Source organism: Peromyscus maniculatus, chromosome 22 (assembly GCF_049852395.1).
Source record: "Peromyscus maniculatus bairdii isolate BWxNUB_F1_BW_parent chromosome 22, HU_Pman_BW_mat_3.1, whole genome shotgun sequence".
Taxonomy (NCBI): domain Eukaryota; kingdom Metazoa; phylum Chordata; class Mammalia; order Rodentia; family Cricetidae; genus Peromyscus; species Peromyscus maniculatus.
Genome location: NC_134873.1, coordinates 37,596,896 through 37,624,355, shown reverse-complemented (window position 1 = coordinate 37,624,355; position 27,460 = coordinate 37,596,896). Strand labels below are relative to the sequence as shown.

Genomic DNA, 27,460 nt, shown 5'->3' with positions numbered 1-27,460 from the left:
AGAACCTTCATCTTCCAAAGGGGTGTATGACCAAAGTTGGCAGGACATGATCATAAGGAGTAAAAATGTGATCTGAAAGAAAGTTTAGTCTGTGTGACTCACGAACAGGCTGGATGACCATGTGAACTCTGTTCACTTTGTAGATAGGAGGTAACAACAGATGGGAGGGAGTGTGTTAGAGACCAGGTGTCCTGAGGTGCCCAAAGAAAGGCACATTAGAATCAGGCTCTTAGGCACAGTCCCAGGTGCTTTGCTCACTGATGTGACTTCTGATTCCTCGCTGAGTTGCCTTTCATTTTCTTGAAGTGTAGTGATGCTTTCCATGGCACACAGTGTGCACCACGCATGGTGACATGGCCATGATGTGCTCCTCCACACCACAGCTCCATTTCTATCAATAACAAGCTGAGAGAAGCACCGTGAGGAAGGGGCAAGAAGATGGTGAGCCCCATAGAGTTCCTGCCACTCTTTGTCTCATTTGGATCCCTGTGATCCTTCTTAATCCATAATTAGAAAGATTTTAGCTTTAAATTCTGTGCCAAACAGGAAGCTCCAGAGCTATTTGGAGAGAGAAATTTCAGGTACTTCTGTGCCAGGCAGACAGCTGGATACATGGGGAAATAGGGTGCCTGGCTGTTTGTGAGTGGCACCGAGTGATCATCTCAAAGACCCAGAGGGCCTGGCTGGTGTTGCTTGTTTCTCCTGGGTCTTGCATTGTGACTACACTGATGGAGACCTGGGCTTCTGGGAATTCTTGGAGGTCTTGCTGTATAATGACATCTGTTGGGGAGACTCTCTCTCCAACATGTTAGTGGACTCATGGGGTTTTCCTAAGGAAACACCCTGGGATGGTCACTTCCATACATGGCTCTAGACAGGGCAAACATAGAAAGCCCACAGCTCACTTGTGCTTCTGAGGACAGCTGCCTAATACAGCCTTGAAAGGTAGCAGGGGCTGGAGGAGATGCAGATACATGACTCATTTTCACCCATTGAAGTTTAGAGTCCAGCCTGAGAGAAAGCAGCTATGAATCAATAAGAGAATGAGTTTAAAGGGATAGAATAGAAACTTTAAGAACTGAAGTGAAACTCAATGGCTGACTTTGCCTTAGAAGATCACAAGATAAGATGCCTCCTGAAGAGTGTCTCACCAGGGAATCAGAGTCTACTGGGGGTCTGCTCAGCAAAACCAGGCAGTCCTAGATTCAGACTTCTAGAGGCTTTTAGAAGTGGTGGAGAGGTAGCATCCATTGTCTCTGTGTAGGCCATTTCTCTTCCAGCAATCTTCACCATTTAGTATTATACATACTGGAATTTGCTGTGTGACCAACCACCTAGACCCAAGTCCTTGCTACCAAAGTGGTTTTGCTTTCTCAGTTGGTGGAACCACTGCCAGCCTCTTCAGTCTCATAAACAAATACTCCTTCCAGAGCTTGGGAATATCAAAGAGGCTGGTACTCTCCTAAGAGGTTAGTGTTGGGGTTATTGAGCAATAGTGATCACTGAAACACTACAACAGTGTCAAGAACCTTGCCAGGAGCTGAGCATAGTCACACATGAGGTAGGCAGATCTCCATCCGATTCAAGGTCAGCCTTAGCTACAGAGAGGCCCAGGTTTAAGAGAAAAATAAAGCAGCAGCCCCTGTATGGTCACAGAATTTCATATCCTCAGCCACTGATTCAATGTGTTTGTTCAGTTGTCCCAAGTGCAGCAGCACTCACTGGACAAAGGAGCCCTGATAATAGCAATGAGATGTGGTGCTACAGCAGCTGCCAAACACCAGCTTGAGTCCTCCGTCCTTTTGGTTTTCTGCACTTTCCCTGAATAACAGATGGTTTGGGCAGGGTCCCTGGGCTAACCCCTGTGAACCACTGTCTCCCTAACTAGAGGTCTAACACTTTGGGGGAGTCTGGTAGATATTTACCTTTGATTATTTAGTTGGTGGGTAAGGAGCAGCCACGGATGAGGTGGAGCTGGATAGCCTTGAGCTCAGGTATGGCCAGCATTAGAATGACAGATGGAGCTGCAGAGACAGGCAGAGGCTGGTGGCTAGAGACCTGACTTATCTGCTGAGGGCACTGGATTTAAGAACAGTACCCTGAAGCTTGTGTTGCTGGCAGTATCATGGAGAGCACCTGCAAAGGGCTAGGGACGAAGGCTAGAGAACAGTGGAAGCTGCTGTGGGAAAGTAGGCTGAGTTCTAGGGAGACGACTGGGTTGGGTGGTTCAGTGGGTACAGGAGAAGAGTACCACCTAGGCATGAGGGGGAGAAGATACTCCACTGTCTTCTAATTTCCCTTGCTGTTGCTGAATCCCTCTTCTTTTCTCCTCTCTTCTCTCATCCTGGATTTTGTCTGTGATGGTCAGGTCTATGTGTCACTGTGGAGACTGCCTTTTCTAGCCGTTTATTATTTAATCCAACATTGTTGTGAGGATATTTGTAGTGAGCAAAACCCACCTCAGTTATTTCAGAAAAGAGGTGAGGGAAAAATTAGCTGGCAGACTTTGAGAGGAGTCAGGGTTCCCAGGCTGCAGTGTAGCCCTGATGGGTGGACCAACCTTCCTAGCCCTGGTGGAGGAACCCCTTTCTTGCCAGGGTCCCATCCATATCTCCTATGGGAGCCATTTCTTTGGGAAAGCCTGATTGGGAACTTTCCTCATTTCCTGGTTTCTCAACAAGGTCTTCCCCTGAAATGCTCAGGATCTTCACCCTGGGAACTTTTCTTGCTTTATTTCTTTGGTAATATTCTTGCTTTCATTTCCTCAGTTCTGTTTTTTGTTTGTTTTCCTGGGTACTCTTTAGTAGTTGGTTACTAGTCCTCCTGAACCAGTCACGCATTCTTCTGAAATACAGTTTATGACATTCTGTTATCTCTTTGCAATTTATGGGAGACACCATCAATTTTGCACCTGAACGTTCCAGATAACCCTTCCTTTGTACTTAGGTTTTCCAGATGTATTTTCCCCTTCCCCTTGGGCTATACATACGATACACTTTAATGATCTTTCCATCCTTTTATGCCTGATGACAAAGGATAAGCTTGGAAAATGTCCTTTTGTTTCCATGGTGTTTCTGGTTTTTTGTTTGCTTTGTTGCTGTTGTTTTCTGTCTCACCTCTCCTTTCTGGGTTGGTTTGCTTCAGTTTCTGTCAGGAAAGGCAGCATTGTCTGTCCTTAACTGGCTGTGGCTCTTGGCTCTGGTTATCTTTCATAGGTGCCAGTGGCCATCAGTATTTCTTGCCTGACTTCTGACTCCAGTGGGGAGCCAGGCCCCCTTTTCTAGAGACCTGGACTTGGCAGGGACTGCAAATTTGCAGGAGTGGTCAGTTGTCTCAGCTAGAATCCGAGGCCAAGGAGGAGGCAGGGCCCCTCCACTGCACCTCCCGCTCCTGCTTTCTGTAGAGATTTGGCCATTTTCAGCCTGCAGAGCAGTTGATACCAAGGTTCTCTACTCTCCATTTACTGGGGTGCAGGAGGAACATGGCTCAGGATTCAAGGGCCCACCTACCCTTGTAGAATTTGAGCTGGCCTCAGCACCTTCAGAGGCGTGTGTTCCTGCCCTCCTCTCTTCAGCTTTCCTTCCCCTTCTATGTTTTACCTCCACATCCCAAGTCCAGCTTCTCAACAGGAGGCTGAACTCTGAATGTGTCCCTCCCTGCATGTGCCAGTGTCTGTGGGTGTGATGTGTTCTCTTCCTTTGTATTTTATGGTACTGTGGTGTTTTGTAGGTTCATGAGGAGAACTGGTCATGCTGTTGGTATCATGAGATTCAGTGAGGACAAGTGTGAACCAGTCTATGGAGTTTAACCAGGATTCTCAATAGAAGTGATACGGTAAAATTTCTGCTGGGGAATATGTTCCTGTAACTTCATACACAAAGAGCTGGTGTATCCCCTCTCCAGGTGTCCATCTGCTGGTTCTGCCCCCTTTCTTAGGGAGTTAGACTCAAGTACTTAGTGGGGTACTGCTTGCACACCTTGGACTAAGTGTGGCCCTGCATGTTGGTCTGGTGACCTCAAAGCATCTCTTTCTCCAAGATGTGGTTGCTGACCAAAGAGGGAGGCTCAAAGTGCCAGAGGGACAGCAGTATGTCCCAGAGGCCCCAGGGCAGCTTCAAGTGCTTGTGCTTACAGGAGAGCTTGTCTCCATCTGGGTCCTTTTAGGCTTCCCCTAACCCTGACTCTCACAGACAGCAAAGCCAGCTCCATTTTGTTTCTTCTTTTCCTGGTGAGGGGGCTTAGGCAAGACTTAGTGATTTTGCACTGCTAGATCTTCAAATAGGAAAGGCTGACATTCCAAGTTGTGAGCATTATTTTGGTACAGCATTATTTGGAAATAGGGTCTTTAAGGATAAGGTCAAGTTAGTGTAGACTCAAATGCAACTTTACCCATATCACACAATAACACAAGGAGAGAAGGGCTTGTGAGGACAGAGCAAAGCAGAGCTTGGGGCGACAGAGTTCTTAGGACAGGAAAGGTATATCTTCAAAGTTTCTGATATTTCCACTCTAGTTACAGAGGGACATTTCTATGACTTAAACTTCCCAGTGCTCACTGGTTTGTTGGGCGGCCTTTGGAAATCAGTGCAGTCCCATCTTGGTGACACATCTGGTTTCTTGCAAAATGTTCCCATGCTCCCATTTTCTTCCTGTCTAAACATACAGGCTACTTTTGCTCCAGTGGCATTGCTACATGGGAAGAACAGCTAAATGAGAGTAGCTCTGTTGCAGAGAATGCTCAGTTATGGGCATGGATGGTAGCCATCAGGTACTATGGCTGTGGTGGTTGTAGGGATGGTGATGATTGTTGCAATGGTAGTAGTTATGGCAGTAGTAGTGACCATTGTGGTGACTAATACCACCACCACCACTGTATCATAGTTACCACAATTGCTACTGCAATAATACAACCACCACCACTGCAACAAACATTCATTCCTATAGTCCCCACAATCACAAACATCACAACCAGCAGCACCACAGCCTCTACAACCACAGCTCCCACAGTCACAATCACCACAACAGGCCCTGTAATAACAAGCATCACAAGGAAAAAAAATCACAATCATAGCTTCTACAACTACCACAACCATAGCCAGAACAATCTCTATATTGCAACAGTCACCACAACCATGACCATCACCACTATAAGAAGTACCACAACACCTCAAATACCACACAACTAAAACCACTGCCACCACAAACAGTACAACCCAGACCACCACCACCACCACACTCATTTATGCTGCAGATAACACAACCCTTGGAAATTGTGTTGAAGACACCCCAAACTCCCTCTCCTGTCCTCTTCCAGTCTGCCATTTGTAGAGAAAAATAAATGCCTCATTGGGAGTCTGCTTTGCCAAGGTTCTGGGAAGCCAAACAAACACTCTAGAAAGACTGTGAAAGACTCGTGGCCCAGCCCAAGGCCAGGGAGGTCTGAGTAATGCCTCCAAAGAAAATATGTCTTACTTACAAAAATGCTCATTTAGAGTGTGAATCTAAACTTTAATTTTGGAGACTCTTTCTGGTTTCTTTGTGGAATTAGAATTGAGGTGATAGTAAATGAAGATGCTTACTTGGTACACACTTATCCTTCAGTATTTGAGATTGTTTTCAAAGCCCCAATTAGATAGCAACAGTCACAAGTACGTTCATTTTATGAAATGATTTAGTATTCACATGGAACATCCCAACAGCCTTTCCACTTCTTTTTTCTGTGGTACTGAGAATTGAACCTCAGGCCTTGAGCATAGGGCAAATGTTCTACCACAGAGCTATGCCTTTCACCTTAAAACTCCTATAGATCATTTATACTATTCATACAATGTAACTGTTTCAGAGCTGGTATGAGAGGCTGGAGAGATGGCTCAGTAGTTAAGCATTCATACTACTCTTGCAGATAACCTGAGTTTGGTTCCCCAGCAACAATACTGTGATGCTCACAACCACCTGTAACTCTAGCTCCAGAGAATCTGATGCCCTCTTCTGGACTCTGTGGACACCTGCATTTATATATGCACAGACCCTCCCCACCCCCACATAGACATACACATACTAAAAAATAAAAACAAATCTTAAAAAAAAAAACCCAACACTGTAATGTGGGGGAAACCAGTATTATACTGTGCTGCTTTGGGAAGAATGACAGGATAACGGGTATACACATTCAGAGCCCGGGCAACCTGCAGTAGGTTGACTCCTGGGATGGAGAAGCTGCCTGTACTCACACATGAATAGTGGGTTCCAGATGTTATGAAGCTGCTGTGCATGTCCCTGGCTAATCCTGCTTCTGCCCAAATTTACTGAAGCTTTCCCAGAAGACAGAGGCTTGAGCCAGTTCAGACCTGGCAGAGGCCTTTCCTGCATTGGTCTTCTCCCTCCCATTCTTTTGCACATATCTAGTGAAGCTCACTTGGCTACTATACACCTCAGGTCTTCAGATACGCAGGGTGGCAGGGAACACAGTATCTTATCTTAAACAACACTTGAGCGCCTTTCCTCCTATGGGTAGAGTCCGATGCATGGAAGTTCTGTGCAGCACTGAGAGGTGAGGATGGTATGAAGGAGGTGGCAGTGACTCAGCATACACAAGGACACTAGGGACCTGATTGGAGCTGTGTTTTCTCCTTGCAGTCCTTCCTATCAGTCTTCCTGAAGGAAATTCAGAACACCCTAGCTTCCCCCCCACCACACACAGTACGCCCATGTCCTCTAGCTTGTGGTTCCTCTACCTAGATGTTCCCACAGATGTTCACACCACTCCCCTCCCCTCCTTGTTTTTGGCTTTCTGACTTCCACCAGGACTGGGCCTCTTTGTCCCCTGGGTCATGTCCTCAATCACCCTCCTTCTTCTGCTTCCCACTCTTGTCACTTCTTCCCCGATCTGGACTTTGGAAATGTCCTGTGACTACCTTGGCACTGTTACTGACCAGACCTGTTGCAGTCTGGTTTTGGCCTCCAGCCCTCTGCCTAAGCCCTTCATAGAATGATAGGGGTACCCAAGCTGAAACATATCCAGTTTTGGAGATTAACCATCATTTAAAACTCTACCTCAAAGCCCTCTCAGCCATGTGGCCTCTGCAATATCTGTGATATTAGTCTTTTTTTTTTTTTTTGGTGGGCCTGCCCTGTCATGTGACCTTGGGGTCTTGACCTCATCAGTTCACTAGCCAAGAGATGTTTCTCAGAGTGCCACTCTCCTCTCTGCCATTCCTGCTCCTTATAAGCCACAGACCTATGTGTGATCAGACAGTGATCTTACTAGGGATCTTCCCCTTACCCTATTTCCAGCTGTCTGTTGGACATTTCTAAAATGCCAGAAAATCTCAAGAAAACATAGTTCAAATGAATCCAGCTTTCTTCTGTCATAGTCTCAATGTTTGTGTGCCTCAAAGTTCACATTTTAAAAATAAGATTTAGGTTTTTTTGTGTGTGTGTGAGTGAGTGAGTGAGTGAGTGAGTGAGTGAGTGAGTGAGTGATTGTGTGTGTGTGTGTGTGTGTGTGTGTGTGTGTGTGTGTGTGTGTGTGTGTGTGTATACATGAGGTCAGGTGCCTATAGAGTCTGGAAAAGGAGTTACAGGCAGTAATAAGTCACCTGATGTGGTTGCTGGGAACCGAACTCAGAGCAGTATGTACTTTTAATCACTGATCTGTTGCTCTATCCCCGGTCACACAGTTTTGGTTTTGCTGTTTTGGTTTAGGTTTCATGTACCCCAGGCTAGCTCTAAGCTTGATATACAGCTGAGGATAACCTTGAACTTTTGATCCTTTCCCTCTTACCTGGAGTGCTTGGATTAGAGTGCACCACCACACCCCGTTTATATAACGAATATCCCTAGCCTCCCCATCCACGATTCTACTCCACAGGGCTGTATCAGGATACAGAATCCTTAATGAGGCCATTAAGGCTAAATGAGGTGAGGTGGTGGTCCCTGACCTGATCAGATTAGTGTTCTTATAAAAAGGACTTATATTCTCTCTCCACCCTGGGAAGACAATGCAAACAAGGAAATGGTTCTCACCAGCAGCCCCCAAGGCAATGCCTCCATTTTAATTTCAGGCTTCAACTCCATTGCACAGAGAATGGTTTTAGTCTCTTAACATTTTGTTATAATTGCAAGTGCCCCTGATATGCCCAACTTTAAAACTTAGTTCTTTTCTATTTTTCTTAGTCCTTCTGTGGCTGGGACCACATATCCTCTTGCTCACCATTCCCTCTCAGTTCCTCCTTGTGCCTCTTATCGCCTTTGCTAGTCTTCTATGCCTCCTGTTAGAACTACAAAAGCTAGGTTTTGTCTAAAGCCCTCATCGTAACTCCCTCCATCGTCTGCATTCATCTGGGCTTACTCATCTCCTGGGGATGAGACCCTTCTCTTTGGAGCTGCTGGTGCTGGGGATACCCTGTTGCTGCATAACTCCCCTCCACTTAGCATAGTCTCCTTTTCTCCAGGAAACACGCCTTGAGATGCAGCTTGCAGACCACACTTGAACTCCTGTTGAAGTATCTCCACTGAGTATACTTATTGTATAAGAGAAGCTTCTGAGAGAAAACAAGAATCACTAGCTGTGGAAAGAAGTTGGGAGAATGTATCATGGGAAAGACCTTTATTTTTCTTTTTATAAAGTATTTAGGTCATTGGAGTTTTCTACCAGAGCAGGACTATCTTTTTTCTTCCTTCTTTTTTTGTGTATGTATGTGTGTATATTGTATTAATATGCAAATTATTCTGAAGGGTGTGTACACCTGTGAGTACATGGAAGCCAGAGGACATTGGATGTGCTCCTCTATTACTCTGCATCTTGTTATTTTGAGGCAAGATCTCTCCTTGAAGCTGGAGCTCAGGGGATTTTGGTTAGGCTGGCAACCAACAGGCCCTAGTGATTGCCTCAGTGCCAGAGTTACCACACACACAGGAACAGGCCTCACTTGCTGTATGGGTGTTGTACTCTGAAGTCAGGTCTTCATGCCTACACAGCAAGTGCGTTTATCCACGGAGTCATCTTTCTATCCCAGGAGTTTCTTCAATGACTAAAAATCACTTTGAAATGTTCAGGCTCTGTGTCCCAAAGTCTTGAAGCTAACTTTACTCCTTTAGTCTGCTTATTAATGAAGTGGTTTTATACAGACCCAGGTATTTGTGAGCACACTTGCATGCAAGAAGTATCATGGAGCATCAGCAAGGGACCCCTGTGACTCCTCCCCAACTAGCAGGATTGACACTGTGCATTGTGGGTCCCGGCATTCAGACACCCTGTCAAATGGGTCCTGCTGGCTTTCTTCTGAGGCTGCTGCCATTGAGACCCATTGCTTTCCCAAGGAGCCCAGGACACACCACAAAACAGGCCTCTTTCAAGATATTGAATCATGTTTCTATTTAAATTAAACAAATAAAAATGAATGGGGCTGGCTGAGTTTCCTGGAAGTTTTCTTGTGTATCTGATAAGGCCATTGTCACAAGCACCACCCTCTTTTCCAAGGATGGGGCTGCTTTGGAATTCCAAGCAAGACATGCTTCAGTCTACAGACATCTATGTATGTGCTCTTGTGGGTTCATGTATGATTAAAGTCTGCTTCTTACTGTGAATCCTGATTTAAAGAAAAATACCCAAAAACCATAGTCATGGTAGATAGACACAGTTGAAGGGGTTTGTGCTTTTGAGATAAATCTGAAGCTTTACACCTTTCCCAGATCTCCACATTTTGTTAGTCTGCTGGATGTTTTTCATTGCGGTTTTTTTTTAGCATGAATGATGAGGAAGAAGATAAAACCTGCTCCCTTTAGCATCCACCACTGAGCTGAAAAGTGGATCCACCAAGTAATGAGGACTCACCTGCGGTGTGTGAGGAAGCTGCCACTGACGTGTCCCGACCCATCACACCCAGGTGTAGGGCAGGACATGCCCTCAGTCTTGACTGACTTCCAGGAGAACTGGGAGCCATTGAGGTATCCATCTTTCTGCCTCTTGGCCGCTAAGGGGCACCCGGAGGCGCTGCGGTGGGATGCATATTTCCCAGTGATGTGGCCCTGACCATCACAGCCAGGGACTGGGCACCTGGACAACAGACAGGAGGCAAACTTCATTGTCTTTACCATCATAGGCATAGTGGACTATGTAATACAGTCACTCCATGTGATGGCTAACTAACTAACTAACTAACTAACTAACTAACTAACTAACTATCGACCATGCTTTACTGGACAAGAGAAAGGAAAACAGTAAGAACCAGATGTAGTGGCACACGGCTGTAATCTTAGAACTAGAGGATACAGAAGATGACCTAGAAAGACATCACCCAATGGGAACACATGGTATTTCACCCTTTTAGAAATGGACACTAGGGACAGATAAGCAGCTCAAGGGACTATGTCCTGTGCTTTGGGAAGGGTGGTGACTCACACAAGGAGCACTGGTGAAATGCAGATGTTTGCAGAAAATGTCACCTTTGGACAGAATTCTTGTGGTAAAATGCAAAGCCAATGGGTCAGTGTAGGAGTTCAATTAGTATATGCTAATGAAAGTAATTTCATCAACCTGCGTTCTCTCAAGGCTTAGGAAGCACTCTGTATGTGGTTGTGCTCTTGAAGGACACAAAGTGTCCTTTCAGCTAGATGAGATGGCATACCTCAGGAGCTGTATCTAAGGCTCTAGAGTGGAAGGTGCAGGGAGCTGGAGGTCCTGGAAATGTACTGCTGATTGCTTGCCACAGTACAGGCGGAACCCAGACTCAGCCAAGAAAGTGTCCCAGTGTGCCTCAGAGAAGGCTGAGGCAGACTTCACAATCTTCGTTGCTCAGGGCCATGTGTCTGCTTGCATTTTCTTTTCATTTCCCAGTCTCCCTTTCCCTCTCGCTTTCCTCCCTCTTCCCTCTCCCTCCCTTCCTGCTCCTTTTCTTTTTTCCATTCCCTACCCTTTCTCTCTTCCCCCTCTCCCCCTTCCTACATCCCTTTCTCCCTCTCTTCCTCCCTTCCTTCCTTTCAACCAGGTCTCATGTAGTCCAGGCTGGCCTGAGGAACTAGCTGAGGATGACCTTGAAGATTCTCCTGTCTTCATCTTATAGGTCTGTGCCACCCATGCCGATTTATGCAGTGCTGAGTTTTGAACCTCATACATGCTAGGCAAGGACTCTATCAATTAAGCTATATCTCTAACCCCACATTTCTTTTTGAATAGCAAAATTTACATGCCACAGAATCCATATTTTTTATTTTTATACATTTTAGTTTATCTTAATAATCTATGTCTTCATTGATTTTTGTTTGAGTTAAAACTTACCTCTTAAAGTACTGATACTGAAATTTAATGCAGACCCACCAAGTTTATCTGGTGAGGTTTGGGGCCCGGGGAAGGAGGGAAGGCAAGGAGAAATAGAAAATGAAAACAAAATACAAGCAGATGCACCAGCCCTTTGCCTGCAGAGGAAGGTTCAGTGCAGCCGAACTCCCAAGCTCACACCGGGAAAGGCAAAGCACTACTACTGCTTCTCTCAAGCCAGCATGAGGGCAGAAAATTTGCTTTCAGTATTATGTTTACGCTCTCACAGCCTTTCACAAGCCTGTAGTCCCAGTACACTCTGGGGAAGGGAACATTACTTGGTGACATAGACTGGGGTTGGACATCTGAAACCTTGTGGCCAGTTAGCAGATGCACTTTGGTTTAGGTTCATCTGGCCTAGTTGCTTAGTGAAACCTCAGCAGACACCTTCTAGAACCCACTGTTCCCTTTTCTCACAGATGTTCAAGGTCAGGCCTTGCTGGCCCCTATACCTGATTGGCTCCTGGTCCTCCTTGTCCTCTTTGCTCTGTGCTATCCGGATGCCGCTCTTCTTTGCTCTTGGGCACCCAGAAAGGCTGAAGGAGAGATAGGTTTCAGAAACACCCAACATTGAGTCTTGGGAAAAAAACTTCCTCAACAGTGACCTGGTTCTCTCCACAGCCTGGAATTTTGGGGATGAATTAAAGATCTGGGGGGGGGGGCAGGAGTGCATTTTGGACATAGTTCCTATGTCCTCTCAATGCCTTTATACTCTGTCAGTTCCCTCTCAAGGGGGTTAAAAGCCTTGAGTGGACTAGGTGCTGCAGACATGGTGAATGGCCAGCTTGAGAAATGGGGACAGTGAGGACTCATCAAAAAGATGCTGGAGAAGGTTCTGTGAATGGATATAGAAGGAGAAAGGGAGGGAGGGAGGGAGGGAGGGAGGGAGGGAGGGAGGGAGGGAGGGAGGGAGGGGAGGAGGGAAGGAGGGAGGGAGGGAGGGATGGTGAGGTAACATGAAGGGTAGACAGGCCAATCTTGATGTAGTGAAGAGCCCTGCAGCCCAGATTTGTGCTGGGAGCTATTCCATCTCACCCAAGCATGGATGTTTGGTTGTATCTACAGAAGGGATGCTGAAGTCTGAATGTGTTTGTTTACTTTCTAGGTTTTGGATATAGAGGAACTGGAGATTTTCTCAAGGGATCTTCATGTACTAGGCCTCTTCTGAGTGTCTCTCCCTATACCTAGACATCTCAAGCATGGATATGCAGTGTGGGCTTTGCCCTGTGTATAGCTTGTGAGGCTGTCCATTTCCTCAATGTCTAACTCATTCCTCTGCCACCTCTAGCTCAGTGTCCCCTGATGGCTTTCCCCCTGGACTTTCACCTTCCTTTCAGCCACGTGTACTCCTTGTCTGCCACTATCCATGAGTTTGGTCTCCACATGGAGGTCTTATCTACTGAGAAGCCTTGGCTTCTTTTTGCTCACCTTTCCCTCCAAAGGGTCCTCTAAGAGGCTGGTCCTAAGGATATGTGAGCCACCTTGTACTCATCTGCATCTTTAACTTCTACTCAAAGCCCTGCTCAGAGCAAGTGACAGTTAAGTATTTGTTGAAAGCTTCATTATGAACATAATGGGGAAGGATGGGCTGAGGAAACAGATGTCTCTCCTGACACTATAAGGTCCAGTTTCCCTGCCCATTATGTTCAGTGGCTTATAATCCCTGGGCTTTAGGGTCTCATTCTGATAGACAGTACTTCAGCATTTGACTGGAAGTTTGATGCAACCCGTGTTCCTCTTCCTGATTGATGGAAGCATATGGATTTCTACCCCCAGTTGAGCCCCAGAGAACCAAGGGCACTGCCAAGGACTTTCAAGTGACTCACTACTCTACTTTTTTGTTTTGTTTGATATATATTGATGTACACCACACACACACACACACACACACACACACACACACTGGCTTGCCTCAATTCACTATGTAGCCTATGATGACCTTGAATTTGATCCTCCTGCCTCCACCTTGTCAGTACTGTAATCCTGAGATTTCAGGCAGCATGCACCATCCCACCTAGTTTTATGTGTTGCTGGGAATTTATTTATGTATGCTAAGCAAGCACACTACCAACTGAGCTATAACCTCAGACTCAATACTCTCTACTTTTGATGTACCCATGGACATGAAATCCATTATTCTTCATGGACTCCAGAGATTCCCATGGTGACATTACTATAGATTAGTCTGGGAATGGCACCAAGCAGGCTTCTGAAGTGTCTGTCCTGTTACTGGTAGTACTTGGCCATGTCTCTGATCATGGTTCCTGTCTCCTGGCTCTTAAGGGAAGAAGGACAGAAGAACAGGAGGCCAGGGATGATATAGAGATTCCACAACATCTGTAGTCCTTCCTTAAGATCCAAATGCCCACAAGAAGGCAGCTACCTTTCTTTCTGGCTGAGTGATAGAGACACAATTGCAGGTATTTGACCTTTGAGGGAGCCCTAAGAATCTATGCACCACTCCTTACATCTAACACCAGCCTCTGGGCCCATCTTTCCTTTCTTAAATACTGTTTTTTTTCTTACCACTCACTCCTTTGGACTGCTGCATGGTCAGAGAAAGTTTTCCTTCTTCTCATGTCTACCTTATTATATGGCTTATATAAGAACCTCAAAGGTGATGTTGTTTGAACAGAACCAGCCTCCATCCTATCTGGAAGCTTTCACATCTCAGATCACGCTATGGCCATTCACCTTTGTCCAAATGGCACTTTCCTTCCTATACTTTTGAGTTTCCTCTGTACTGAATATAGTGTGCACATTATGTTCAAAAAGCTCATGTTGGGGAGATGACCAGTGCACCACCATTCCCAGCCTACCTCATCCTGAAAACCAGTCCCCATATCCAAATCCCCCACTCCCTGGAGCTGCCCAAGACACTGCCCAAACCTTTGCATCTCTTTCCCCCAAAGATTAGTTGCACCTTAAGGACACACCCTTCTTAGTTATCATTGTTACTTGACCTCTAGAATGTATGATGTGCTCAATAAATATCTGTGAGATTCTAGGTTTCTGTAGTCTTGGGCTGAAATTCGAAATCATGCTATAAATTACTAAAAATTTCCTAAGCAGAAACTGTGTTTCCCACAGTTCATTACCACTGACTCAGGGGCTCCTTAGATATTTGTATTTTTGCTTGAAACTGTATCTATCTGAAGACATGTGACAATCACAGGAGGTTCTGGTGATAGACCCCAACATGCCACACCAATGTTCACATCTCTGAGCTGAATTTCAGCTGTTTGCCTGACTCTAAACCATCATTAGAGAGATGACAGTCAACTTCTTAAGCAGGCCAGTTTTATCTGGCATGGCAACAAACTTCTTTGCCCAAATCCACCCCTAAAGAAAGACCCAGAAGCCTCTGGATTGACGTTGGCATCAGTAATCTGTCTACTGTCCTGTCTCCTGCCTTGCTAGGAATGCAGTTTTGAGTTGCTGTTTCTGATTTCCTCTGTATCCCAACAGCCTCCTTTGTTCTACTTATTAGTGTAGTGGCTGCTCTGTGAAGTGCTGCATGGTCCTAGAATTGAAAACAGCCAATTTGGGTCTTTTACTGAATTGTTGTAGGCTTTTTTTTTTGAGAACCATAAACACTGTTGTAACACTTGATTTCTTAGGGTAGAGAGACAGGTTAGGGTGGGCTTAGCCAGCTCAGGTGAAAAGAAAGGTTTCCCTGTAGTATGTGAACAGCTTCTGTCAGAAGTTCCATGATGTAGTGTCCATAGCTCCCTAGTGAAGGTTACAATTCTATGACCTCAAAGAAGCCTTTCTCTTTGTACTTCTGGATACCAACAAGTCTGCTGTCTTTATCTCTGTTTTTGGGATTGGATGATGCTTCTAATAACAGGGTAGGCCTCTGGGATCACTGTCTGGACCTCTCAAAGCACAATGGAACAGAGTAGAAGGTGCCACCAATCTTTGGGCTGGAGCCTTGGGTCTTTCACCTCATAGAAGGACAACAGGAAAGGGCTTGGGAGAACAACCAGCTGACAGCATGGGAAGTTTGCATTCCAGCCTCAATTCCTATTTCAACTCTGATAAAAATAATCTCACATGACATTTAGACCATATATGTAGGAAGCTCAGTGCAATACTTGGTACATAGGAAGTCTACCAATACCCTGTGTTTTGGGAGGTTATTAGTTGCCCCTTAAGATATTGGGGTACTTAAATGGGAAGGACAGAATCCCCTGTGAGACACAGAGTAGGAGCCGAGGGGTCTTGGGTGTGTCTTGCTATTGTATGATCCAATTGAAAGGCAAATGAGAGGGCTCAGAGAATAATGGAACCCTGTGAGCCTGTGTAGTAGGAGCCTTCAGAAGTCACTGAACCATGATGTTAAAAAACTGTAGATGAAGAAGGCTCGAATGAAGGATGGCAGAAGAGCACACAGAAGATCTTTGAGAAACCAAGGAAATGATCAAGAATTCTAAGACAAAGTCAGCTGAAGACTGTAGACCATGAAAGCTTTACAGGCCCATCAGAGGACAGTGGGAGGTGGAGGTAGTAGATGAAAGTTTCAGAAAACATCAGTCCATAGGTATTTGTTGAGATAAATTTAGGGGCTTCAGATAGAGCACTGTAACTGGAAGCTGCACTACTGTTTATAGCTAAGCCAAGTGAGTTCCAATTGCATCCTGTCTAGCATGTCTCTGGGTGCATCTTTCCCTGTGGGCTGTACTCCATCCCGTGGTCTTCCAGTACCATTCTGGCTCATAGGTCTATGGAGATGTGACACTTGAGCTAGATACCATGGCTTTAATTCCAACTCTAGTTCATCTCTTAGAATCTCAGTTTCCTCAGGCCCTCAAAAGAATGGGTTCTCTGTGTTCAGTGTGTAGACAGCAGGATGAGGAAGGGATACAGCATTGTTTGAGTAAGAATGTTGGCCCCCATAAGCTCCTATGTTTGAATGCTTAGTCATCAGGGAGTGGCACTAATTGGGAGGGATTAGGAAGTCTGGCCTTGTTGGATTAGGTGTGGCTTTGTCCGAGAGAGTGTGTCACTGCAGGGTGGGCTTTGAGGTTTCGAGGGCCTAAGCCAGGCCCAGTGTCTCTCTTTCTTTCTGCTACCTACAGATCCAGATATAAAATGCTTAGCTATGTCTCCACACCATGTCTGCCTGTGTGCCACCAAGCTCCTTGCCATGATAATGGACTAAGCCTCTGAAACTGTAAGCAAGCTCCAATTAAATGCTTTCCCTTATAAGAGTTGCTGTGGTCATGGTGTCTGTTCACAGCAATAGAACACTGACTAAGACACGTCTTCAGATCATTTCTATTACAAAGAGGTCTGTGTATTTCTCTAGGGTCTTGAATTACAGAAGAGGGACATCCTGTAACCTAAGACAAGGCAATGTGTGCACCATTCTATGACCAGGAAGGACAGACCCATGGGCACCAGAAACTATCCAAGAGCCTCTGACCCTTGATCTACTTGGAATCCTTGCTCTGAGACCTCATTTCTGTACTCAAACCTGAGCTAAATTGTGGCATATCTGGGGGTGGGCAGTGCATCCCTGTCTAGGTAAACTTTCTTCTACGGCTTCTGTACTACAAGTATCTCATGGCCTGTGTCTCTGGGAAGGGATTCAGGAACATAAAAGAGAAGGAAGATTTCTAATCATCCTGTGGCCAAGAACCAATGGGCCTGAAGAAGGTAGTCATCTAGCTGTTGGCTTCTGTGTTTACTCAACTTATACAGACCTTTGCTTATTTAGTTGTGACCTCAGTCTTTTCTTAGTGGAAAATTTACATAAGAACTGTGAACCAAATGCAATGTTCTTACTTAATATGCTTGACTCTATTTCAACTTCTACGTAAAGGAACTTGATATTATATAACACTTCAATACACTTCACTTCCTGTTTACTAAAACTGCTACAAGGCAATATTTGCCCAAGGTTTTCTCCTCAAAATCAAATTTGCTTTGCAACTATGTTGATAAAGCCTGAATTTACTTCAGCATTGATCATAGCTTAAATATAAGCCCGACATACAAACAAATACACATACACACACAGCCATGCATACCCATTAACATGGACATTACCACACATGAATACAAATACAAACAACACATGTATGTGGCCTGCACACATATATACACACCACACATACATACATGCCATATACCAATATACACACAAGTGTACACACCATACATGTACACAAAGATACATAACATACATATGCATGCACATGCATATATACAACATACATACCATACACACATACCACACACATGTACATCATATACATATACATACATACATATTCAATCCCACATTATTTTGAGACAAAAGTCTCTCTATGTAACCTAGTATGGCCTTGAACTCTTGATGATCCTCCTGCCTCAGCTTTCAAGTACTGGAATTACAGATGTCAACCATCATGCCTTGCTCTAAATTACATTTTAATGACACATTTGTATCTTACTAATATCTAACATTCTAAATCAAAAGCCAAATGAGCTGGGCAGTGGTGGTGCATGCCTTTAATTCCAACACTCGAGAGACAGAGGCAGGTGGATTTCTAGGAGTTTGAGGCCAGCCTGGTCTACAGAGTGAATTCCAGGACAGCCAGGGCTGCTATAGAGAAACCCTGCTTTTAAAGTAGAAAACAAGACATTGGATGTGAGGTGACCAGGAAAATTCCATTTTTAGTTGTACAGATTTACAATATGATGAATGTTCTAGATAAATTAATATAAAGACTAGACTAGAATGTACTTGACTTTATATATTTAATGAGTGTTTTGAATTCTCTCTAATATAAACCAACCATCTACTCTGGAGATCCTTTCCGAAGGATCTGACTCTATCTTGCATACCTGGTGATTCAAGTCAAGGGACAAGACCTCTCTTGACCTAGTGGGCCTAAGTCTGGAGACATCTTGACTTGCACTTGAGGATGGAGGTCATGGTACCATCCATCAGCCTATAGATTGAGGGGAACCTCATAGCAAAGGACTGTCAATTCACAAATGCCAGCACTGCTGCAGTTGAGAAAGCCTGGTGGAGATCATGTGCTTCTCTGTACTTTGGCAGCATGTGCATGTCTGTTTCTACAGACAAGGATGGCCCCATGGAACTCCTGAGTTCTCAGACTCTGACAAAGACCATCCTGTGTGACCAGAGCCTGAGAGTCCCAATCTTGGATCCCTATCTGTTCTTGCAGAGTAAAGTGTGAATAAGAATGCTGCCAAGCCAGCTTAGTAAACATCCCAAGCCCTTGGTGTTTGCTTCATGGTCATCTATACTCTGCCTGCCCTCAGCAGTAATGTTATGGGGTCCTCCAGGATAGTTCTGATGATGGCTTGCAATTTACTGACAGCCTGCCCCTTAGCTGTAGATCCCCACTTGTCCTTGCAGGTGCCAAGCTTTGGGGCTCTGATACAGGATTCCTGAACCTGTCACCAGGCCTCTTAAGGAAAGCTGGCCTTGCCACCTTTACCAAGTATTCACCTACTCTTATTCTGTGATGCTATACACCAAGATTTTCTTTCAACTCTCTTCTGACATAGGACCTGTCATAAAGTGTGTATCCACCATGCTGATGGAATTACAGGTAGTGGAGGCCTTTTGTCAACTCATATGGTCGGAGTTCTGTGTCATATTGTAGCTTCTCTGTTCTCATTGTGAGGAATGGAAATTTAAAGTTAAACTTCTCTTCAGCAGTCAACCCTGTTCATAGTAACTGTGCAGCTTTATGCTTCAAACCCTAATGTTAAAGGGACTAACAGTGTGTACATCTAAGAATATTCACCTACATGGGGCATTCTCAGAAATCTTACATTTGGAGATGAATCTTTTTCCTTTGTTCTTCTAGAATGAAGGATTGGAAATGTTTTAGTGGCCTCTTGATGCTCTAGGGCAGTATACAGACCCAGGAGAGATGAACATTCTATCAACCCCCAAGAGGATGATAGCCTTGTGACTCCAAGTCTAGATCTCCCTAGCTGAATAGTACCATATCTAGCCTGCATCTCAGCCAGGAATGCAGTACCCTTGCCAAGATAGAGCTGCTGCTCTGGGGAGAGAGGGTAGTTCTGATGAGTCTACATACCTTCGATGAGAAGCATAATTGCCAGTGATGTGTCCAGAACCGTCACAGCCAGGGGTGGGGCACCTACAAGTACAAATGCAAATGGGGTAATTTACTTGAAGGAAATCAACCCCCCTGGGTAGTTGACTTTATTTATCTGAAAGGCAAACTCCTTTATTGTGTATCCTTGCTACTAAGAGAGACTAAATTGATCTGGGAGCTCCCTAGCTCACTCACGACCATTACCACATACAAATCCATCTCTGCCTCCTCATTTCTCAGCATGAGGATATATACAAAGGACCATGGCTTTTTGTGGCCACTTAGGAATCCTCAGTCCCTGAAGCACCTAGCATCCTCTGTCACTAGGTGGCCCCCCAGATGGCCTTTCTGTCTCCTTCCTGTTCCCTTGAACTTAACCATGGCCAGTTACTGCAGGGCTTGCTGTCAAAACAATCTACACATGACAAAATACAAAATGGAAAGATATGTGCCATGGCTAAGGGCATGACCTAATCTGAGCCAACCTTGAACAGGAACCTGAGCCATTTCCTCGCAATTCTGTCCATACTGAGGGATCCTAGAGCCCAGGAAAGGTAACAGCTGGTACCTGTGTTGGAAGTGGGGCTGGGGTGGGGGTGGAGGGGAAGGATAGACAGGTTCTCTAGTCATGGCACCTTCTGCAGGTCTGCTGTACCTTAAGCCTATTAATTTTCCATTTTGTAGTACAATGTAGGAGGTGCATCTGCATGCCCTGCCAGGGATCTCATATTAGGCATAGGTTCTTCTGCCAAGTTTGTTTAAACCCACAGAAACAAATTCACTTGGTACCTTAAGGCCAGTTTGCATCATTGAAGGGTTTTATAATTATTTCTATCCAAGTAACTTGTGTGTGTGTGTGTGTGTGTGTGTGTGTGTGAGTGCGTGCGTGCGTGCGTGCGTGTGTGTGTGTGTGTGTGTGCGCATGTGTGTGTACCTGTGTGTGCCTGGGTTAGGATATATGGATGTGAAAGCTGGCGGACATCATCAGTATTATTCCTCAGGTACTGCTCCTCACTTACTCACTCTATTTATCTATCTAATCTATCTATCCATCTATATTTATCATCTATCCTCTGTCTATCCATCCATCCACCTATATTTATCATCTATCATCTGTCCATCTATCCATCCTTCTATCTATATTTATCATCTATGTATCTGTCTGTATGCCTGTCTATATTTATCATATATCTGTCTGTCTGTGAATATTTATCATCTAGCTATCACCTATCTACCTATCAACCAATCATCTATATATTTAGAGACAGATGTCTGTCCTGGAACATACCAAGTAGATTAGACTGGCAAGAAGCCCTAGGGATATATCTGCCTCTACCTTCCAGTGATGGGAATCAAGTTTTTATTTTATTTTTACAGTGGGTTCTGAGGATAGCACAAAGATCTTAATGCTTGCAAAGCAAGCACTTTTAACATGGAGCTACCTACCAAGTTTCCATATAACTTCATAAATACACCATCCTAAGAACAAGCAGATAGTAATGCAGAAACATGCTTCTCAAAGCAATTTCATTGCCTTTGTACCACTATGAAGGTAAAACTAAGGGACATAAGTTAAGAAAAGATACCCTTTCCATTAAATAACATAGATTCAGTGACTCAGTGAACAAATCACCCTCTGTTAATGAAAAGAAGACCATGCTTTGTGTATCCCTACCCAGTGAGAGCCTGAAGCCGGGTCAGGAACAAAGTGATACATGTGAACAGTCAGCAGATGCATTCTGTTCCCAAATGTCTTGGTTTCCCTCTGCTTATGAAGTGTTTCTGCTTAGCAATGCTCAGGGTGGGCCAGCATATTAGCCAAGTACAGAAGTGAGACTGGCAGGCTACCTGTGCACAAAGTGAGGCTAGTCCACAAGCCTGGTAGTGAGGCTGGCACACTAGTCACCCACAGATGTGCCTTCTCTAGACTGTATGACAGTGCCAAGGAGCAGGTGGGCACACAGGAACTGGACAAGTTTCAAATGTGTGAATGGCAGATTGCCATACTTGGATGCATAAACAATTTTCAGGGTTTAGATATTTTCTAATTTCCCTCTGGTCCTATGAAAGGAAATGTGTATCTAGATCTCATGGTACAGAAGTTAGTATCTTCCATACAATATTTAAGGATAGGGTTTAATTTATGGCCTGTGTTAGGGGAGAAGCAAAGTCAGCTGAGTGGCAGGGCAGTGGTATCTGTAGAATGCTCCAGTCCACACAGGAGATGGATCTTTGAAATAAGCATTGGCTACAGAATGGGGCTGAACTTGTTTTAATGATTCCTGCTTATCAATAGTAGCTCCAGCCCTGATTGGAGACTTGGGTTGGAACAGAATGACTGTGTTGGTCTTCACTTCCTGTGTGATAATAAGACCTGTCACTCAATGGCTAAGAATGTATTTTCTAAGTAACTCAGTGGACTTGTTCAGTGGCAGATTTTCCCAACGCTAAAGAACTCACCTGAGAGAAAATCTTGGAAGCAGTGAAATCATCTTGAGAGACACTGAATATCGTAACAGTTCTGTTTGGGGGTACATGAAGAGACTCTGTGCTTCCTACCCACCAGTAACACAGTCGGCCTTATTTTCTACTGTAGGGGATTTAAAAATCTCTTCCTAATTTAAAACCCAGTGAAAGTCAATTTAGAGTTTACTCATTTAGTATGAGTAAACATTTTTCATCTGTATCTTTTTGTGGGAGTAGAAGTTGCCATAGTCTACTCAAAATGAAAGTGAGGTGTTATAACCAAGGAAAAGCAATGATAATTAGATTTCACCACTTCCACCCACAAAAACCCTTGCAGCAACTTCTGTGGGTTAGGCTGTCCTTTATAAAGGTATAATTCATTACCTGGTAAGAAAGAGTTCAAAATGCAGTCTTTCTACTACTACCCAAAAAACCCAAACCCCAAAACAAACAAACAAACAAACAAACAAACAAACAAACAAACAAACAAACAGCTTTCTCATTTCTAGGGCTTTCATTGTTTTGCAGAGAAAACACCATGAGAATCAGGTTTTCTTTCTGGAACTTGGCCAGGTGGGGCCACCTGTTGGCCATGAGGCTGTGGGGCTTGCAGGTAAGATCCTGGTACCCTTATGTAGATAAGATATTCTTATCTACAGCCAGGGGTAGCTGTGGGGCTAGAGAGCCTCTCTCTCTGAGGAGCAAACAAGGCAGGCTGCTCCTCTCTCCCCAGACTATTTAAGCTCAGAATTGCTGAAGTGCCATTCTCCACCTGTAGGTGGCGCCTTTGGGCCAAGAAAGGCAGTTGGACGGATTCACCTGCTCTCCTCTGAAGTGGCTCCAGGCATTCATTCCTATCTGACTGTTCGAGACTTTAAGGCTTTCTTAAACTCACAGATTTACATACAAATTTTCCAGCCTTAAGAAATCTCAATATTCAAAACCACAATTTTCTGCAGCCTTGAGAGGGAATGATGATTCCTCTAAAAAAGGAAGCTGCTCTCAGGCCTGTCTGCTGCAGGGCCTTGGTGGTGGGAGGTGTGTGGAATCCACTTTTCCCTGTCATGCTGGCAACAGTCCCTCTAGGAGCACATCTTCCCAGGAAGGGAGCCCACGTGGGACAATCAGAAGCAGCCTGTGTGCACAGCTTGGGTTTTGAAACCACAGAAGAGATGGGCTGGGTTTCCATGGAAACGGCCCTCAGCTCCCTTGGGGGAGGCAATGGCTTGGCTGTCAGCACTGAAGTGCTGCTGGCAGGCCAAAGGAGGCTTTAAAAGGACGTTGCTCGGTGACCCTTCCTGCTTTCCTAACAGCTGCCATAGACAGCAGCACCGGGGATATTTTAGGCTTTTATGGTTAAGGACGTAAACAAAGTGCTTGGCTTTATCAGTATATTTTTTCTCTTCTGTTACAATGAGACTATGGGTAAAAAACACCCAGAGAAAGGAAATGATGAATAAGTAATCTCATTCTATACTTGCTGCTTTTCGGACTGTAAGACAAAACATCCTGATATTCTTGCTATAACTTGGTTTTGTGTTTATGATATTAAGAGAAAATAATTTTTGGTGGTACATATTGCTCTCGGGCTGACAACACTGGTCTTATATAGACAATGAAGAACACTGACAGAAAAATAATATAAAAAAACTCTTAAATAGTGCTTAATTGGAGAGGCATGCAGATTCAGGCAAAATACTTAAAATATGAATCCAGAGGTTCACATAGACCATTTATTCTGACCCCAGGGTATGGCTTTTTCTGTAGGGAAAGCTGTCTGCTGCTTGCTGGAGTCTGAACCTCTGGTCCCTCTGACTCCTGCTTTTCTGTTTCTTTATCACCAGTAAACACAGGACCTCATTAAGAACAACCATTGGCCACACCTACCCAGAGAGTATCAGATATACCCTCTAACATAAGAGAACTGGATATCAGTGCACTGAAATATATAATCTTAAAGCCAAAGAACTTTGCATTAGCACTTGCCAAAAAGATGGGACAATAGCCAGCACATCTGAGATCTGACTTGCATCTGTCCTCAAGGGACTCAAGCCCCATTACACAGCCCCATGTGGTTCCCTCTTTATAGAACCATTACCTGGAGAGAGAGAGAGAGAGTGGAAACAGTTACATCCACTGACTGCAGTTGTCTCCCTGGTTAATTATTCATAAGTGTTTTGAAAATGGTTCCTCTATATTGTCCCCACACTCTTTCAAAAAGACATGTTTTGAGGGTTAAATCAACACTTAGAATTATATTAAGGAATGTAAAGTATAATGTCATAGTGGGCATGCCCTCTAATAAAATAAGCATGACACTGAATAGGTGTGTCCTCTGGTTAAGAGAATACGTGGCATTATGATAGATGTGTCCTCTGTTTAAATGAGCATGTGACATCATGATAGGTACCCCCTCTGTTTAACTGAGTATGACATCATGACAGGTGTGCCTTCTGGTTAAGTATGTTATGTTATGATAGGCACACCTTATGGTTAATGGAGTATGTGACATCATGTAGATATACCCTCCGGTTAAGTGAGTATGCACAGTACAACACATTTTCTGATCACTGTGGGCTAAAGGGGACCTCATTTCATGGCAAGGCCATGTGATATAGGCTAGAAACTCTCCAACTCTTATATCCTGCCACATCTCTTCTGCAGGGGTTACATATGGCCACGTATTCTGGTTGGACATGACATGTGCTAACACCAGGGGTAGCTCCTTCCATGGACTTGGAAGGGGTCACAGTTTCGATTGTAAGATTCCCCCAAGTGCAGGGTCCCAGAATGGTATGGGCAATGTGTGACTGGTACAGAACCTAGCACTTTTGTTGGGTAAGATAGAGCCCCTAAACATTCAGTGGGCCCCCAAATCAGTGCAGGAAAGTGTGTGCAAGAATTCATGAGTTTTCACAATAGAGGTAATGCTCACTTAATAAATCTTCAAACTAAGGTGCCCAGAACTGCCAACCTGGGACCCCTGCCTGGACTTACTGTCCTTGGGGCTGACCACTTCAGGCCAGGCTGGCCTGGAGAGCTGTCTTCTAGAAATGCTTGAATTCTGAGACTGGTACCAAACTGCAGAGAAGACTAAATGCTTGGAATAATAACATACAATGTGGGGCAGGTGTACTTTAATGGCTTGAAGAATTTCAAGAGATCCCCTTTACAGTATCTTTTTTGTTCCTATTTCATAACAGTTCTATTTTAGTAAAACAGAAAACATGAAGAAAAAAAAACTCTTTCCTTAGTGCCTTCAATTTTAAAAGAAATAAAAATGTAAAAGTAGGCCCTGTCTCTGGGTGCTAACTACAGTTATAAAGTGCAATGGTTCTGGCTACAAGCTCTTGCCTAGCTATGTAGAAATTCCAGTTAAAAACACTTTCTTTTCTAAATAAATGTGTCCTTAAAAGTATATTTCTTTTCATCTCTTCTGTCATATAAATGAAAACAATAAAGAAATGAAAAGAAAGAAACAAAAAGACATTTTAACTGGACAAATATCATATGCTCACTCTTAGGTTACAAACTTACATTTTTCCACAAATAAAGAGAAAGCGGGTGAGTTATCAGGAATATACATAGCATCTGACATTTCTTAAACACATTACCTCAATTTCAAGGGAAGACAAAATCTTTAAGTAGCTTTTCAATTTTTAAGATATTTAATAACTTTCTCTTTATTTGCAGTTCTACCCCAGTTGTGCAGATTTGGAATGTTGTCTAGCTCTAACATAGCTCAGGGGATCTGGTACCAGGGCTGGGTGGGCCATCTCTTAAATGTCTCATCCCCTTCCTCCTCCAGGTACCCATTTCTCTCCCAGAAGTCCTGTCCAACCCTGTCCCCCACTGTTCCACCCTGCCTTGCTTTGCCTTCACCAAGGTTTCCTCGGGAGGCTTGTGGGGCAGGGACTAGCTTGGTATTTGGAAGTGCTTAGACCACAGAGTGCTGCCAACATGTGAAGGCCCTGGGCATAGATCTGCACCTCTCTGAATCTGTGCTGAGGAGCTCCTATGCTGTTCTGATACTCCAAGAGGCAGATGAGTGTTTCTCATAGTGTAACACTCAGGATGTAGGTATATTGAGAAAACCTGCACATTCCAAAATATTAGTAGCCATTGGGTTAGATTTGCTAACATAGGTAACACACAAAACCAAAACGCTTCTTTTTTTGTTCCATGCCATTTCTTTTGTAATTACATTCAAAACCAAACCAATAAATGGGAAATGATTGTTTAAATGCCCTCCACATGAATTTTAGCTAAAGTGTTGAAGAGGGTTAGGTCTCTGGTGCAAATGCATCATCATATAAATGAGTCTGAGAGGCCTGGATACAGTGACTCCTAGCTGACAGATTCTGGGAGCCCTGCAGTTCCAGGGGGGAAATGAATACCCATTTGATAGGTTGAGAACTTTGTTAGTTCTATGATGCCTAATATGGGGGTCACTTAACCCTGGGAACATGTTCTGAGATGTATCAGTGGTGGTTTGTCACTGCAACAACACCAGAGACTGACCTAGGTGGCGTAAGGCTCTATGGCGTATGCATTGGTCTAGCTTCCAGCCCCAGTGTTATAAGCCTGTATGGCACATTATTGCACCGAGTGCTACAGGTCATCATAGCACCATGTTCTAAACATGCCAAAGCATAAAGTGTGGTAAAAATATACCCAAGCTCCATGGTAGTCCTGTGGACCACCACCATGTTGTTCACCACTGACCCGGCCAGAGCTAAGCAGTGCACGACTAAGTGTCCCTGCCAGAACATATAAGGCATTCTGTAAAGTACATTTGGATCTCAGGCTCATGGTACAACTCATTGGGAATAGGAATTTCTTGAAGTCAGTCTAATGCTGATGAGATCACAAGCTTGTTATCAGCATGGGGGGGGGTAACTTCTAACATGCACTGAGTAAATTCAACCTTCAGCCACGAACTCAACTCTGTTGGCCTCACAGTGCCCCTGGTGTTAGGGATAGGGGACCCATCTCAGAACTGACCAGCAGCCTGGCCATGTCTGATTCATTTCTGTGGGCCACTGGAGCTCAGGCTTGGCCCAAGGGTGGCACCCAGGCTGTGTGGCAGCTGGACTGGCATGCTGCATGCAGCTCTGTTCTTGTGTATAAATCATGCAGCTACAAGTCTTAACTGGAAACTCATCTGTGTGGATCATGCTGCCCTTGGAGTCTGTGGGAAGACACCTAACTCGGACCCCTGGGTGCCAACACTGTGACCTACTGCACAGCTGGAGGATGTCCCAGGAACATCGGCAGTGGGCTCCTGTCAGGGCGGCAGAACGTACCTAGCACATCCTGACGTCCCATTCACTTAACGGGATGTGTCCATGGGAAACTGCTGCCAGAGCACATGCACGTCCAGCAGCAGGGGACCAGCTAAACAAGAGGCGGGGCAGCCGCAGTCAGAACCCATGCAAAAAAAAAAAAAATACAAAAGGTGACTAGTGCAACGGGCTCAAGGCAACAGAAACCACCATTCCTAACTTCTCACCCTCTAAGGTGAGCAAAGAACACACCACACAGCTTGGCTTACGGCGGGTGCTGGGGCTCCACATCTGACATGCAA

At 44.6% G+C, this 27,460-nt stretch overlaps 1 protein-coding gene across 18 annotated transcripts in view; it reads right to left on the bottom strand.

The window, feature by feature from the left end:
• Myt1l (myelin transcription factor 1 like) overlaps positions 1–27,460 on the bottom strand; it is a 409,971-nt gene that overhangs the window by 18,540 nt on the left and 363,971 nt on the right. For 17 of the 18 annotated variants that reach the window (XM_076559626.1, XM_076559627.1, XM_016008078.3 and 14 more), the window contains 3 exons: positions 19,387–19,449; positions 11,770–11,853; positions 9,836–10,057 (listed from right to left, as the gene is read on the bottom strand). In XM_076559626.1, the coding sequence (XP_076415741.1) occupies positions 9,836–10,057; positions 11,770–11,853; positions 19,387–19,449 (369 nt within the window). The remainder of the gene's footprint in view (positions 1–9,835; positions 10,058–11,769; positions 11,854–19,386; positions 19,450–27,460) is intronic. The other variant, XM_042267404.2, reaches the window with a different exon arrangement.